This window comes from Peromyscus eremicus, chromosome 16_21, assembly GCF_949786415.1.
Source record: "Peromyscus eremicus chromosome 16_21, PerEre_H2_v1, whole genome shotgun sequence".
NCBI lineage: Eukaryota > Metazoa > Chordata > Mammalia > Rodentia > Cricetidae > Peromyscus > Peromyscus eremicus.
The window spans coordinates 24,973,313-24,990,503 of NC_081432.1; the positions used below are offsets into that span (position 1 = coordinate 24,973,313).

The 17,191-nt window shown below is 53.0% G+C and overlaps 1 protein-coding gene across 1 annotated transcript in view; it reads left to right on the forward strand.

Annotated features, from left to right (window-relative positions):
- Slc29a3 (solute carrier family 29 member 3) overlaps positions 1-17,191 on the forward strand; it is a 37,005-nt gene that overhangs the window by 9,672 nt on the left and 10,142 nt on the right. The window contains exon 3 of the mRNA XM_059243809.1: positions 10,811-10,893. Within this exon, the coding sequence (XP_059099792.1) occupies positions 10,811-10,893 (83 nt within the window). The remainder of the gene's footprint in view (positions 1-10,810; positions 10,894-17,191) is intronic.

Genomic DNA, 17,191 nt, shown 5'->3' on the forward strand with positions numbered 1-17,191 from the left:
AATACAACGCTCTCTTCTGGTCTCTGGGCAGGCATGTGGTTCTGTCTGTCTGTCTGTCTGTCGTCTCCTGAGAGCGCCTCAGGAAATGGTACAGCTCACCAGTGGTATGAAAGGCGGGCAGCAAAAAGGAAAATAGAATAAGATGGAACTCTAGCCTGGACCCATCCCATGTCATCCTAGCCTGTCGTGGACTGTAGCCTGTCATGTGAGAAACCTCCTGCCATTGTGAGGCGTGAGGACATGTGTCCTCTGCTCACAGAGGTGAGTAGAGGTTGAAGGAATGTGCCAGTGGCTGCCCAGATGACTAGGGCCGCAGCCCACATCAGCGTTAGGGTACCTGGTGTGTCCTCAGCTCCCAGCCCTGTCCTGCAGACTCACCTCCCGAGGTGCAGATGTGGCCAGCTGCCAGGGGAACCAGACCTGCAAGAGTGTCCCCAGTATAGGGACACTGGTGTCCATGTGACATGGATTTCTTTCTAGATGGAAGAAAGGTAGTCTGTTTGGTCATGAACTTTTTAAAGGTCAAATCCCAAATAATGGTGCTACCCCCCTCCCCCAACACACCCCTACACACACACCAAAGTGAACTAAGGCACCTGCCTGAGCCCTGTCACTCCTCAAAAAGAGATAGCCATTGGCAGTGGGCTGCAAGGGACTCTGGCTTTCTGCCATAGAGTGTGGGTAGGTGGCCATCAGGCATAAGGGTCTCTCTCCCTGCCAGCTCCCCAACACTTGGCCCGTGTGGATGGCCGCTGTAAGCCATTTGTGGAACCAAGAACTAAAAACGAGTCATGTTTTAGGTTCCTTGTCTACCCTCTGTTGCTAACCACAGTCCAGCCAGCGCGCGGTTCCCAGTGTGTAACACCTGCGCCGGCTGGCTCCCCCTTCTGCTAGCTCTTCCGCTTCACTTGAAGCCCTGTCAGTCACCTCTCTGGCCACCCCCGCACCTCTCACCCCCTTTTTGCTTTCTCCCCTCCTGCTCGCTGTCCATCCTCCCCCTGCACTGCCAGCCGGGCCCATCCATCTCTCCCTCTGTCTTTGGTTCTACGATTTGATTTCTTTCCATATCTACCCTCAGCATCCAGAGAGTCCCCCTCTGCGTGCTACAAGGTAGCCTGGGTGTCTGTCTGTCGGGGTCTTTTTAATGTGGTTGATCATTGCGAGCAAGCTGGGAGCAAAGCGGAGTAGAGGCCTTGCACAAGCCCAAAGTTCTGTTCTTAAGGGCAGGCCCTGGCTAAGGAAGTTCTGCAGGGACAGTGGGGGGCCTGGGTTTCTACTAGGCTGTCACTGGTATCGGGGTGGAGGGGGGTAGAGAGAGGAGGGGGGGGAGAAAAAGAGAGAGCGCGCCATATGTGTGCACACCTGAATCCAGTCATAACCTGTAGCTTTGACACCACATGAATCTTCAGAGAAGTTTGTTGCCACAATGAAAACGCACGTGCCCGTGTGGGAGGAAGCACCTGGCAAGGCTAGGGGAGAGGCCCCTCCAGTGGCAGCACACCCTCGACTGCTCTTTCTCAGGCATGGCCCTTGTCTCTAAGTGATGCTTGGGCCCCACCTAGGAGCTATAGAAGCTGCCCTGTACAGGCATGGCTAGATGGGCACATCTTTTTTAAGAAGGTCACCTTTCTGTGTCCCCATGGCTTAAGAGAAAGAGAGACAGGCAGACTTGGACACTCACAGTGACTGTCACTGGTGTGTGTGTGTGTGTGTGTGTGTGTGTGTGTGTGTGTGTGTGTGTGTGTTTCGCAGGCTCTTTTTTCTCTGGCCCTTCCTTTGTGGGCCCCCAGAGCCGCTGTTTGGCTGGCTGGTTCCGGTGTAGGAGGAATAGAAAGAGGAACGGTAAAGATGTTGGCTTGTCCTCTTGGGGCCTAGGGAAGGGTTGGAAGGGTGGGGTATAAGATTGGCAGAAAGAACAGTGCCATTTTACTCCTCAGCCTGAGGCAGGGGGACCCTGGTTTGGGGAGAGCTGGTCTCGATTTCCGTGTTTCCTCCTTATCGGTTACTGGGGGCTTCATGGCCATCTTTAGGAGTAAAGAGAGGAGGGCTGGAGAGATGGCTCAGGGGATAATAAAGTATCTGCCATGCAAGCCTGAGGACCTGAGTTCAGATCCCCAGCACATGAGCAGTACGGGTGTTTAATTCCAGCATCGAGGTGGGGGTAGGTAGAGATATGAGGGTCCCTGGAGCTTGCTGGTCAGCCGGTCTAGCCTAAGCAATGGGCTCCGGGTTCAGTGGGAGACCCTGTCTCAATGAATACGATGGAGAGTGACTGAAGAGGACACCTGGCGCTGACCTCTGACCCCCCTCCACATTCACAAATACACACATATGCGCACACACCCGTAAGAACACATGCCATTCATGTGTGCACATACTCAAAATGAGATGAGACTGGGCTGGCCCATGAGGGCCAGAGATCAAATGCTTCAGGCTTCCAGGGCCCTAGGATGCTCAGTAAAGCTGCCATCTCAGGCAGGAACAACAGGAGAGACCATGTCCCCATATTTACAGAAAGGTGAGGACCACACTTGGTCCTGGGACTGCTCCTAGCCCACCCGTGTTGGTGGTATAGGCCTGGGCACCGATCAGGTTGTACAGGGCTGAGAGGTATGTATGGATGCCAACCGATGAGGCAGGTGTTTCTCAATAACTCAACAGCCCATCAAACTGGGAGCCAGGAGGCAAGGCTCCTGGAAAGAGCATTCCTAACATCTTGCAGCCTCTGGGGGCCTCGAACCCTCACCATTCCTGGGTCTATCCCCCACCCCCATGTGCACACCCTCTGTTTTTGTGTGTATCCCATGCCTTGGGTGTGGGGCTCACCTTCCTTCACTCTGGCCAGATCCAAGACTACCCTAGGGTCAGAGGAGAGCTCTTGGACCCACCTTGGAAGGTGTGGCATGTGATACCAGAAACATGAGGATGGAGACGTGGCTTGGGGCTGCAGGCTGTGGGGACCCTGGGACCCTATGCAGGAACAGTCTCCCAGGGCAGCCAAGGAGGAAGGCAGACAGAGCTCTCCACAGGGAGGGAGGAGCCAAGGCTTTCTAGGAGTCCTGAAGGGAAGGAAGGACCTGGTGGGTGAGGGACAGTGAGGTCAAGTGCTTTTTTTAAAAAAAATTTTAATTTTTTTTTTTTTTTTTTTTTTTTTTTTTTTTTTTTTTTTTTTTTTTTTTTAGCTCTTGACCCACAGGGAAGGAAGAGCCAGCCAGCCAGCCCTGAAGGAGAAAGTGTAGCTGAGTCAGGCAGTCTTGGTGCAATGCTTCAGTCAGCACAGGCTAAGGAGGAGCCCCCACCCCCACCCCACCCCTACCCACCCCTTTTCAGGGGGAGGGAGAGATAGTGCTTCCTTCTGGCAGGGAGGTGAAAAGGAGTGCTCCCCTATGATGGGAATGGAAGAGGGAGTACTCCTGACTCTGTGCAGACAAGGGCAGGCAGCTCTATTGACCTTCTGGGAGGGACTAGAAAGTATGAACGAGGACAGAGGGCTGGGGAGGCCTTGCTCTTCGGAGAATGAGATTTGTTCTCAGTGGAGATGGCCCAAGGGATCAAGGGACCCAGGGCTGAGGAAACCATCTGATGGGGGTTCCCCATCCTTCGGGACCTGTGGTGGCTCAGACTGACTGGCTAAAGTGTTCTGAGGCTCCCCTATCTGATCCCAACTTTAGCTTTGTTCTCCTCTTGGTACCCCCGCTCCCCTCACCCCACTGGCCAGCCTCTGGGGACCTGGGCTCCTAAAACTTCCCCGTATCCCAGGTCCTTGTCCCCTACCATGGGACCTCCAGGAGCACAGGAAGCCAATGCCTTCCCTCTGTTTACCTCTTACCTTGTTCTGACCAGAGTGGACTGTACCAGGATGAGGATATATCCTTAACCCCCCAGGCCGTGGAACCATAGAGCTGAAGGCATGAGTCTGTGTGGCCAATCATTCTTGCCTGCAGCCTGCTTACTGCTGCTAATTTCATGGCCCTGTGATCCAGGTAATGCTCTGCTGCCCTGAGCTACCACCCCCGGGGTTGGAATCACTTTTCTTACCCTGCAGGAGCCCAGCTGCCTCCTCCACCGCAGACTGGGAGGTGGGGGCCACACAGGACTGTTCAGTGGCAGCAGCTTCAGACTTGGAGGCCACTGTGGCTCGTGACTAATGCACTCCACTTATATCAAAGGGTCCAAATGGCATTCTGAGGAGAGGAAGCTTACCCAAGCCCTGCCAGAGATAAACAGGCTCATTTCAGGGCCTCCCTGCCCAGAGAAACCTCTTTACCTGGACCCTGAGCCCAGAATTAGATTCTTCCAGAAGAGCCGCTTAGCGCGTTTGGGGGGGGGGGGGCGCTCTCAGTGAGGCGGCTAAAGGAAGTTCTCTGCTGGAAAATGGCCTCACATCTGGCCGGCTGGCTCGGCTAGGCTTTTAAATTTCATTCGAAGAGCGGTTCTCTGGTTCCCAGGGTTCACACTGGAGCACAGCAGATGAAAATGACTTTCCTTATTGCAAGTGAAGAACGTACCCCCTGCCTGGCCAGGAGTGGCCCTGTTCACACTCACAGGCCCTTGAGAGGCTGCTGGTACCAGGCACCCTCGCCCAGGCTCTGCCCATAGTCTGGGGTCTGTGCTGGCGCACCTACCTACCTGGAACTGGGAGGCTGACACCATCAGGAAGAAGCTGGGAAATTTGCCCACTGCTGCTCACCATGCCACCTGTGGTTTGCCATTGTTTTGTAGTGCTGGGCAGGGAGCTCAGGGTCTCACATATGCCAGGCATGCACTCTGTCACTGAGCCACACCCCAGCCCGTACCATCTGTCCTCTTTAAAGTGATCTCTGCTTAACCACTGACCGTGTCCATCCATCCCCCGTGGTCAAGAGAGGGAAGACTTTTCTTTTGAACACTGCTTAGAGCTATCGGCCCATGGAATAAAAAAAGGGGGGTGGGGATGGGGTGGGACAGTTCTCACATCCCCTCACTCCTGGTCACCCTGCAGACAGAGAGGAGAGGTATCAAACAAACCCCGACATTGGCTGCCTTGGGCAGAAGAGTATGACAAGTGCCTGGAGGAAGAAACGTGACTTGCACCCATAGGCCCCAAGAGCCACTTGGAAGGCTTGTGTCAGCCACTGAGGCAGGTGATACACTGTGGCCACAATGGCTTGTGCAACTGTGGGGGAGGCATCCTGATTACAGAGTCAAGTGGCAGGTGTCCCCACCTGTCCTGTGTGGGAAGGCCCCGCCGCTGCCACCAGCATCAGGGTATGCATCTCTGAATTTACCCACGTGGTTAAGTGTGAAGATGGGTGGACAGTCTGGTTGTCAGCCTCCTGGTCTTCCACCTCGATTGACTCGCTGTCTCTTTAATTTCATCCCTGAGTATGCCAGGCTAGCTGGCCCATGAGAATTCCAACGCCCACCTCCCCACCTGAGCCTTAGGATCGCAGACATGTGCTCCCGACCCAACGTGGCCTGCTTTCTGGTTTTTCTTGTTGTTTGATTTGTTTGTTTGTTTGTTTTGGTCAGCTCCACATAAGCTAGAAGTATCTGAGAACGGGGAATCTCAGTTGAGAAACTGCCTCGTCAGATTGCGTGTAAGCAAGCCTATGGGAGGGCCCAGCTCACTGGGGTCGGTGTCAGCCCTGGGTAGTAGGTGGTCCTGGATGGTCTAAGAAAGCCTGAGCCAGCCATAAGGAGGAGTGAGCCAGCAAGCAGTGGTCTTCTATGGCCTCTGCCAGTTCCTGCCCCGAGTTCCTGCCCTTGATGTCCCTCTGTGATGGAGTGTGACCTGAGCATCGAAAGATGAGTTAAACCCTTGCATCCCCCAACTTGCTTTTGGTTATGGTGTTGATCATAGCCATAGTAACCCCCACTAAGCGATGGGGATTTAGCCACTGAGGCATCACCTTCTTTCCAGCCTCGGGCTTCTTATTTGTAAAATGGGGGCCTGGTCCAGGCCTGCCTTGCGCTGACAGATTGTAGTAAGAGCAAAGGGCTGTGCTGTTCAAAATGTTCTGGGTGGCTTTCCTCTGCCCACTCTAGTCAGGTGCCGAGGTAGCCTTTGGTGACACTGCCTCCACAGACTGAGCCTTTCCTGAGCCCAAGTCTGCAGGATGCAGACAACCCGGGGAGCTGATGGTGAGGTGAGCATGGGGTGAGCAGATCAGGCATCCCAGGGTGGAGCTCTGCCTCTGGCTTCCTCAGGGCTGCTCTCACTTCACGCCAGCCTTGGGCACTCAGGGTGGGACTGATGCCCCCCCCATCCCACCCCACCAGGCATTAGCACCCTGAGAGCATGGCTGTCAGGAATCCTGGCAGTGTGCCCCACTGAGGACAGCAAGGCTCAGGTTGGCCCCCAAAGGGAACAAAGCAAAGTAAAACAGTACCTCATTACCTCATGCTGAGTCGCCCTCTCTCTCCACCTCACCCTTCTGCCATGTCTGTGGACACACTCCCTCGGACACCCAGACAGGTCCTACTGGAAGCCTCTGGTCACCCCTCCTTCTGTGTTCACCGTAGTATGTCTCTTGGGCCACGGCAGTGTGCTTCTGTCGGGCACTGAGGAGCTCCTGCTCATGCGCATGCGCACTGGGCTGGGGTACCAGCAAAGGAATGAGTGAAAAGAGAAGGTGCTGTTGGGATGAACGGTGACTGCCCAGCCGTGACCGACGGCCTAGAGTAGCCCACTCCGTTCAGATCTTGTGCCTGGGGCCCAGCCTACCAAGGTGAACACCACCTCCCCCCCCACCCCCGCTTGTGAAGGCCCCTCCCCTTCCGCTTTGCCAGCATCTTCTACCTGCTGTCCCATGAGGCCCCCCACCTGGCCTTCCAGTCTTCAGGAAGCTGTAATAAAAAGCACCAAAATCACACAGCTCTCCAGGGCTTGGGCAAAGCTTGGCCTCCATCACATGGCCAACCTTTTTGCAGGGATTCTGCTCAGAGTCAGTGAGGGGCAAGGAAGCGAGACAGGCACAGGGAACGCTAGAGCTGGCCACAGCTTAGCAGCAAGCACAGCTACCACCCAGGTACATGGACAGTCTCCCCAGAAGCCCGGGGAACTGTATCCCATCTCAGAACCGCAGGTAGGGTGGGAATAAAAACCCTTTTCATTTCCTGCCTCTCATTGGTCAGAGCTAACTCTGGGGCATGGATTCATGCCCGAACACCTTACTCCCAACACCCTTCTGGGAAAGTTACTGGGCCCCTTGCACAGCTAAAGGGCCCAGCTTGGATAGTAGACAATGCATAGGCCTGGTGGGCCTGGGTAGCATGTATATCAAGTGCCATTTAAGGAGAACAGTGCGTTTCCACAGAGAGATGGCAATGTGAGGCTGGAGAGACCAGTGTTCCCAGCAAGCATACCTTTGTTCCCTTGAGGGCAAGTGCACCAGAGGTCTGTGTGTGGCTTGGGTCTTTGTGAGGCTATGAGCAAGGGTCTTTTGTGGCTGGGTCTCTCTGAGGAGGCTCAGTCATTGGAGGATCAGTTCCAGGCTCACTTGGGTTTGTGAGAGAACCTAGTACCTGGCAGCTGCAGAGCCAAGAGCTTCTATTCTTGCAGGAGACCAGCCTAAGCGACTTGGGGTCACCTGCAGATCCTTGGTGTATGGGGTTCCCCAGAAGGCCACCTGTCTCCTCAAAGTTAGCTGAGGAGATGGAGAGCTTAGCAAGACATCATCTCGTACCAATGGACACTCAGTCATGTATGCCTGTCACGTTTACTTACTTCTCTTGGTTAAAAGTTCACACTTGATCACTGGATCACAGCAGGCTTGTGTGATGCCCCAGGTGGAGGTTATGGAGCCATCTTAAGTGTCTGCCACCAGGCTGGGCCTGTGATCCCAGCTACTTAGGAGGCTGAGACAGGATCAAGAGTTCAAGGCTTGCTTGGACTGTAGAGTGAGTTTAAAGACATCCCGGGCAACTTGTTGAGACTTGTGTTTCAAAATAAAGAGGGCTAGGGCTGTAGCTCACTGGTAGAGTGCTTGCCTAACAGGTATGAAGCCCAAGACTCATTCGCTAATATCACACACACACACACACACACACACACACACACACACACACAAACAACGCACACACGCCACACACAGTGAAACCACTGTATCTTTGAATCAAGATGAAGTTTAAAACCAATATTTGCATGGGCAGTGCCACATCTACCTTACATCACCATCTGCAGCTCCAGTCCCTGCTTCTGCAGTGATGGCCCAGCCTAAGTCCATTCTCCCCACTGGCTTGTTCTTCATAAAGTGGAGAAATGGGCTTAGTCAACAGCGAGGGACTCGGAGTCTCGTGCGTGAATGAAAACAAGAAATAAAAAGGAAAGGAGAGGACGTGACTGCTCCTAGGTATGGTAGAGGAGAAAGTTTATTACAGAGATGTAGGAGAGCATAGTCAGAGGCAGAGACCTCTGGGGGAGTCCAGAGTGGACATGACCAGGCTGAGCTGGGCCATGTGGGGAGAAGGGATAGGGGAGGGGAGAGAGGGGAACCAGGTGCAACTGCCAGGAGGTCAAAGGTACAAAAGAGGTGGGTAACCAAAATGTCTGGATTATGTAGGGAAGAGCCTCTGGGGGAAGGGTGGCCCAGCCCCTGGACTGGAGAGTTCAGGGTAAAGGATGGGGTATGCCAGCCGAACCCTGTAACAGGTAGGGACTGAGGGATGCTGGGAGAACCTGGAGGTCAGGTCCGCTTTGATATGCTAATAGGCACCTCAGCTCTTTGTCCCAGCTTTGAAACTTAACAGTGCAGCTGTCCCGGTGTTGAAAAGCTTTCCAACCTTAAAAGGCACAGCCTTCAGCTTGGCTACCAGCAAGCCAGAACATTCAGTTAGTTACCCGGAAAATCCCCGTCCCTAAAATACCCAGGGACTCTGAACATGCTTGGAAAAAGTGAAACAGGTTCTCCATCTCATGTGGCCACATTTCCAGGTTTGGCCAAGGGATAGAGGGGGCTTGTCAAGGGTAGGGGGTCTCCTTCCCCACTAGCCTTCATCTGGCCTTTGTCCCTCACTCTCTCCGTTCCCTCCTCTGCCTGCCTGGCCTCACGTGGACTCAGCCAGTGTGTCAGGAGGTAATTGACTGACTGCCCAGCCCTGGGCAGGCTCTGCTGAGCCCATCAGGGCAGGGACAATGAAGGGGCACCTCACAGGCAGAAGGCTATTTCTAAGGCTCACGGCTGATGAGCTGCGATTATCATTTTAATTTCAAGGCTGTCACCTTACAGTCAGGGTGCCCCTTCCAAGGAGCACAAAGCCCTCTGCAGCCTTCAAAGGGACCCCAGAGGGTCTGTGCTGCAGACCAGGAGGTACCCAGGACCTTTATCCCTTTCATCTTTGTTCTGTGCAGTCTGACCCTCTGTCCAGGCCTGACCGCAGCCCCGCTGCCCCAGGGACCTCTCCTCACACCCATGCAGTTTCCACTTTCTCCAAGGCAGGGCCCACTTTCTGTCTGGAACTCCTTGAAACTCATCTCTCTTTTGGTTTGCCAAACAGCAGCAACTGTAAAAACTTAGCAGGAAATTCTCACAGCTCTCTGGGTTTGGAGCTGTGAAAAAGCCTTCACACTCCTCCTGTTACTCCCAGTGGGACGCACTGCGTTCCTGAGGGGCGAGAAGCACATCTTGGATTTCTCCATCCTCCTGTAGACAAGGTGAGGGTTTTACACGCGCTGTTCTTTGCACTTGGCTCCTGCGATCTGTTTCTGTCAGTTGTGCGTTGCATTTCTTAAGCACTCCAGAGCGGAATAGGAATAGTCGGATGCTTCTTTTTGTTTGCTTAGAGTTAAATGGTGTAATCCATTTAAATTCCCCCTGTTTGTAACACAGCGAATGCTTAATATACGTAAGCCCTTCCTGCAGCTCAAAGCTCATCTGGGGTTCAGGACCAAAGCAAGATTGTCAGTCCTTGGCTGCCTTTCCTCCGTCCTTCCCTCCCTCCCTTTCTGCCTCCTTTCTTACTTCCCATTCTTCCTCACTTTCTCCCTCTGTTCCTCTCTCCCTCTTTCCTTCCTTTCTTCTGCCTCTTTCCCTCCCTTCTTGCATCCCTCTCTCTTCCTTCCTTCATACCCCCTTCCAGTAGTGCTGGGGGTGGAAGCCAGGGCCATCTCATTGAGGGCCACTGAGCCCTCCCCTTCACCCACAGCTTGCTGTGGTTGTTTTTAAAGATGTGCATGCCCAGAGATAATACCCACACAATCAAGTCTCTCCTAAATAGTGGACAGCTTTTGGGATTTTGAGAGATGCATCCATTTTTTACTAGGCTGGTCTGTAGCCCTGAGTCCCATCTTGCTGTGGCTGGGCAAGTCCCTCATCCTGCTCTGGGTGAACAGTCTCCACCTCCTTGTGAGGATTGTCCTTTCTCCTGGCTAATTCCGGAGGCACTCACCCTCCTGGCTTTCTGCAGTAGCCTTGGGAAAGCTGACTCTCCCAGGTCTGGGGTTGTCTAAATGGTCTGAGAGGCCGGTTACTGCATTCTGTCAAAGGGCCAACAGGATTAAGAGGGCGGGGCTTTCCTTTTTAGCTACATACTGAGCCTCACTCCCATGATCCAGTCTGTGGATGGGGCAAGTGGAGCAAAGGAAGTGTGGGCCTCCCAGGAGACCAGGACAATGTCAAAGGCTTCCCTGTGACCTCAGCACTTAGCACAGCTGTCACTGACTGTTATTGGTTGAATGACTGAGTGTCAGGTTGGAGAGAGGGTTGGGACCACATGGAGGGGGGTGGATTTAGCCATGGCTCCTAGCTATCTGGGGATGGTGAAAGCCACCCTCCCCCAAGCCCTCAGTGCCCCCGAGTGACAAGCAGCTCTCCCCCTTGTGTGTTTCCAGAACTACTTTGAGAGCTACCTGGCGGTTGCCTCCACTGCTCCCTCCCTGCTGTGCCTCGCGGCCAACTTCCTGCTCGTCAACAGGTAGGTCAGTCACTGTCCTCTCTCCCCTGACCTTGACCCCCTGCCTCCTTCATTCCCCTCTATTCTACAGTAGGAGTTTTCATCTCAAATGGTGGTCCCCCTCAAACTGGAGGCAGGCAGTTCAGCCTTGCCATGCAGTTTTCAGACTGGAGCAGGTGCCAGGGACTCCAGTTAGGGGTCGGTGCTCATTTACAGTCGCGGACAGTGACACCAGGTAAGAGAGACCTACAGTGACACCCTTTGAGAGACCTATAGGGCCACAGGCCCTTGCAGGCAGGACACAGTGTCGCTGTGTTGTAGGCCATGGCCTGAAGAAGCTCTTCTTCCACATGCTCCCAGAGCAGCCAGATGCTAGCAGCTCCCACTGTCCTACCTACTCTATATGTTGAGGCTACCATTCAATGTGTCCCCTACTCACAGTGGCATCTCATAGGTAATGATTCAGAAAGGCTTCTGGGTACACCGTGGAGGAAGGAATTATTGGGGAGAAAAGTAAGTTGGTCTGGCCCATAGCCTCTGCTGGCTGTCCCTTCCTGTCCGGTCTCAATTTGGCTGACAATGGCAACAGTGCTAGTACCTCATTTGCATTTTCCTAAAGCTGCCTCTAGGCAATAATCATGGCCTCACTGTGGTCCAAAATTCCGGCCTTCCCTTGAGCATGTCTCAGAAACCTCAGATCCCTGGTGACAAATTTATTCAGCTCTGGTCCTTCAGTTCTTGAATCTCCTGCTGAAAAGCATTCTAAGGCAGATCTGGCCTCAGCAAGGGTGCTGGGAGTGATTAGTAATGTCTGCTCTGGGCACAGGAGGAAAGAGCAGAATGCACCCTATGTGTTTTCTAAGCCTGTGTATAGAGCCGTCTTTCAAAACATATCATGGTATAGGGCACAGTTGTATAGTAGATCCCAAAGCATAGTTAGTGGCTTATAACAGTAACAGTAATTAGTTTCACTGTCTGGGGTTCTGGAGTCAGCCAGGCTACACTGGAACATGCTGATGCAGTCAGACAGCACAGGGGCTCGAGATGTTCATCCTTTCCCACTTCCCTGTCTGTCTCTCCTCATTGGCTTGCTCACATGGGGTCAGAGAGTGTTCCCATTGTGGCTGAAGAGCAAATGTTCCATGAAAGCCAGGGACAAGCCACACAGTGTCACTTTTGTCACACTCAACTGGTCAAGGCTGTTACAAAGCCTCTTCCATTTCAAGGAGACAGAGACCCCATTTCCCCATGGAGGGAGTGTCAAAGAAACAGTATTCCTCTAAAACAGTGGTTCTCAGCCTTCCTAATGCTGTGACCCTTTAATATAGTTCTTTGTGTTGTGGTGACCAGCACCAACCATAAAATTGTTTTCATTGCTACTTCTTAACTGTAATTTTGCTACTATTACGAACCATAATATAAATATCTGTGTTTTTTGATGGTCTTAGGTGACTCCCATGAAAGGGCTGTTCGACTCCCCAAAGGGTCTCAACCTATAGGTTGAGAACTACTGCTGTAAGACCACGGGCATAGTTTGAGAGAGAAGAAAGAACTCAGCCTCATCTCCTGGCCCCTAGGGCTACCTGTAGATGTCTCTGGACTTCAGACATACACTCTTTGTGGGTACAAGTAATAAGGGAAAATTTGGAGGTATCCTTGAGTACAATATAGCCTTTCTGAGCTCTCAGTGAGCTTAGGTGTGGGTGGGGCAGGAAGAGGCTGCAGAAAAGTCCAGGGCCAGCCTTAGGGCTATCCAAGCCGGTGGCTTTTGGGTTCTTGAGTTGCTAAAAAGATGAAAGGATGAAAGTCACATACTGCAGAGGAAAAGCAGGAAGGGTCGCAGGAAATACCGTACCATGAAGTTGCTGATGTGGGGCCTGTGGAGGACTTAAGGCAGAAAGTTCAATGAGTATGAGGGGTAGAATGAGATGGTCAGTCCAGTTGGCTCATCTATGAGGTGTCAGGTATCTCTTCTTCGTTTCAGGGAAATCTTCAAGTCTAGCTTCCAGGCAAGGCTAAGAGATAACAAGGGACCGGGAACCAGAACGTCTCCTGGCATTTCTGGCCTCCAGCAAGGACATTCTCAGAGTGGCTACTCTGGGGCCCCTGCCCCACCTGGCCGCTGTCTATCTCCTGCTCTCATGGCTAAGCGCTGGCTTGGGTGTTTCCTCAGCACTGCCAGCCCCTGATGACAGAGTAGAGTTCTTGACAGTGTCCAGAGAGAGGAGAGGAAGGGTGTCAGAAGTTAAAGATGAGTGCCCTGTGGTGGTGGCAGAGATTAAAGGCAGAGGCATGCAGATCTCTGAGTTCAAGGACAGCCTGGTCTACAGAGTGAGTTCCAGGACAGCCAGGGCTACACAGAGAAAAGGAGTCTTGAAAAAAAAAAAGACAGGAGCACTTGCAATAGCAGGCAGGCCCACCCGACCCACCGTCTGTCCTTCCAGGCCTTGTGACTTCTCTATTCACTTGCTCTGTGGCCCTGGGCATTTGTCCAGCTGGGTCAGCTCACTTGCCCGTGGATGAGAATTCTTGTCCCCTTTGGATCCAAGCCACCATCTGACAAGCGGGCAGCCTACATACCTATTACCCCTTCACTGCGTCTCCATGTTTGTGCAGTGACCTCCGAGGTGGAAGCAACATCCTGTTTTTCCTGTTTCGGTCCCAGATGTGCCATAGTGGGGCCACATCCCTGACAGTTCTCCTTGGTGGCCACGGAACCAGAAGCTGGCCCAGTTCTTCTGGGGTCAGCAGGAGCAGTGAAAAGACCCTCTTGGGATCTTGGAGTATCTGACATCCAGTCACAATAGCCAGTCAGTCAATCGTGGTCCTGCTTTGTTGGGTCTAGGGTCATGCAATAATGGGGACAGACCACCAAAGTCTATTAAACCAGGAGCAAACTTTATTCCAGAAAAATAAAAATAAAAAAAATTAAAATAAAACACTGCAGGGCACAAAAGCTTACCAGCTAGCTGAGACCACAGCCAGTGTTGGAATTCTGGGGCTTTGGCCATGGAGGCGGTTACTGCCCCCCTTTTATAGTATCAGGCACGGGGTGCATGCGAGGAGTCACGTAGAAACAACTATTAAAAGTTAACTTTGGTCCAGGCCGTTGTTGACTACAAGGGGCAAAGAGGTTAAAAGTTAACCCCTGGCTGTGGACAGAGATGCTGGCTGTGAAGCAGACAGCCATTGCTAGCAGTTAACCTTTAGAGCTGATGACTGTCAGTGTTCATCTCTTAAGCTTATAATTTTATATTCCTGAACCCTCCAGCTTAAAGGAAAACAGTCCACTCAGGTGACCACCTCAGGTCACTTGGCCACTGAGGCTAGAGCAGGAATCTATATTTCTAGAGGGATCTCCTCACCCTGTCTGCACTTGAAAGCTGGCCTACCCATGAGTGCTTAGTTCCAGCAGGGCCGGGCCTCTGACTCTAGGCTGGAGGCCGGTAGTTAGGAGGGGGCTGGGCAGGAAAGCTGTTCCACAGGTTCCCTAGCCCAGGCTGCAGGCAGTGTTTGAGGGCCTCAGTTGTCGCCAGCTGCCAAGGACAGTTTAGGGCGAAGCTGTTTTTTATTTAATGTGGGAGATTGAAATGTCTCCTTCCTTCCTCCCTCCTGGAGCACCCTGGCTCCTCTGACTGACTCATCCATAATCGCCAAGTGTTTTATTATGTTAAATCCGCAGCTTTATAAATACAGATGAGCTAGATTTACATTTTGGAGATGTGGGAAGAAATCAGTCCCCTGGGGTCCTGAGCTCTCACTGGCAGGGGAGTGAAGTGGGGATGGGCCACCCTCCTCCAGCATCCTGGGGTGGTGTGGTCCCTCAGCCGGCCTCATACCTGGAGTAGAACACTAGGCAAGCCTGTGTTTGCCTAGATGACCCTAGAATCCTAGGAGCTTCCATCCCAAGCCACCCTCCCTGCAGGAGGAAAGTGTACGTAAGGCTGGCCTCCATCTTCATGGCATCCAGCTTCAGAACATTGAGAATGGCTCTTATGAGGCTTCTGGGGCCCTGGGGCCTGTGCCGGAGGTTGCTTAGGCAGGACCAAGGGAGCAGGTGGGAAGGAGCCCTGGGCAGGTAAGGGACAGGTACAAGCAGTCCCATGGGTGCCTTTGCTGTTTGCTCCTCTTGGGGGGCCTGAGTAAGAAGCCACCAATTCCTGCCCAAGCCCCAGGCACCCCACAGGACCCTGTTACCATAACTTGTGATAGGAAGTGGCTAGAAGCAGGAGGAGGTGTGCAGCTGGGGAAACGCCTTGCACTCCACCTCCTCCTTCTGTGGTCAGTCTCTGCCTCCAGCAGTCCTCACCAGGTGCCCAGGCAATCAGTTCAAACTGGCATTTGTCCCAAGATGTCACCAAGTAGATTTCTTCAGTAGGACCTCCTTATCACCCAGAGCAGCCTCACTTTGGAGATGAGGAGGAAAGGAACCAAGAGGGTGAATGTTTGTCTGAGGTCACACAGCAAATCTATGACAAGGCCAGGGCGTGTGCTCTCTCCTACCTTGTGGGTGCGTAAATGGCTCCTTATGCCGTGAAGGTGGCGCTCTGTGGGGCAGGTAAGTGTGTAGGGTCACCTTGAACATCCAATCTGAGGCTTGGCTGCAAGCCTCCAGGGTACTGGGGTTCATCTGTCATAATAGCTCTTGTGGGCTCCAAAGGTCCAGCCGTTCTACCTGGCCCTCCCTCCTGCCCTACCTTGTCTGAAGCCCCACAGAGTCTAAGAAGAGACACCCTAAGTGTGGGGTCCTAGTGGTTATTAAGGCTAGAAGTTTCCCCAAAGCAGGCCCCCAAACAAGGAAAAGTTCAAGAGCGTGTAGTAAATTTGGGGGTGAATGTGGAGAGAGCAAGAAAGTAGCCAGAAGAGGAGGCCTTGTCACCAGCCCCACAGAGAGCCACCAGAGCCCTCTGGAATCTAAAAGAGCCCTCCACCCCCCAGAGGGAGCTAGGATGGGGATCCACCCATCTCACCAGCCGTTGGGGAAGTCAGTAGGCTGTCATGTCCAACTTAACCCTGGGCCATAATGTTCTGAAAGTGTCTCTGAAATTCAGGCCGTGTTGTTCTCCCGCCTGGAGCTCTGATGTCTCTGTATTAGCAGGGACACTCAGTAACAAACGGCCTACAGGAAGTAGACATTTGTTCTCCGACTGAAAGTTAAAGTCAGATTTGCCCTCAGGCGTAGCTGCGTCCAGGGACTCTTCCTCTTCCAATGGTCCTGGGGCTCTGTGCATCATCACGGGGGTACACTCCATATGCAGTCCTTCCCCGCACAGCTGGCTGGACACACTCATGCAGTTACTTACTGCGTGGTCACGTGCAGTCCCCTGACTTGTGGTAGCCAGGACCACCAGTGGCTGTTCTTTGCATCTGGACTGGTGTGGGTGACATGGCCCACCACCTCCATCATGCTGGCATGAAGAAACACTTTCTCCCAGAGAGGAGATGCTGGCAGATAAGCCTGCAGACCCACCCCGTGCCCCCTCTGAAGATTAAGGCCTGGCTCATAAGGCAGATGAGATGCTCACATGCAGACTGGGGTTCCGCCAGTCTCCAGCTCATCCCGGCAAGGCTCAGCCAGACTCTTGTGTCTTCCAAGGACATACATGCTCTCTTCCTTGAAGCCCCCAACTGTGCTCCGAGATGCCACCAGCTCTCCTGCCAGAGTATCTAGTACTGGGGTGCACTGAGTCCTGCCACCCTGGTGTGTGTACTCCAGGAGTTCAGTCATCACCCACTGTCTGTGGGTAAGACAGTCATCAAGACACAGGGTCACAGAAGAGCCTGGGCTGAAGCTAAGCTCACCTAAGATCCCATCCCAGCTTCCAGGGACTCCCTCTGTGTCCTTCCCCTTACAAAGGGGAGGCAGTTTCATTCTCCCTCCAGTCCTGAACTCTCTCTCGGGATCCAGAAGTGGCATCAGCCAGGGGCAGGAGCTCCTCGTAGTAACACTTTCCTCCCTCTGTGTAAATCACATCACACCTAGCTTTGTACACAGATCTGTCCTTTCCTACCTTATACAGTGGACTTTGTTGTTGTTTTAATCCAGAAAGCATCTCTGTATCTCATCGGGCTTTTCTCCTAGCCCCCACTTTCTCTCTGGCAACTGGGGAATGGAATTGAGCATCTAATCAGACTTAGAGCTTATTCTAATCTGATGGTTTGAACAGCCTTGGGATGGTGTTCTCTCTGTTACAGTAGAGACGTGCACAGCCATCTCCGATGGTCCCCATCCCTGCCCTCCTCCCTGGTCGGTGGGCTGGGGAGGTAGCTGGAGCACTTGACTTGGATGCAGGGTAGTGCTTTTATGGAATGCATGGGA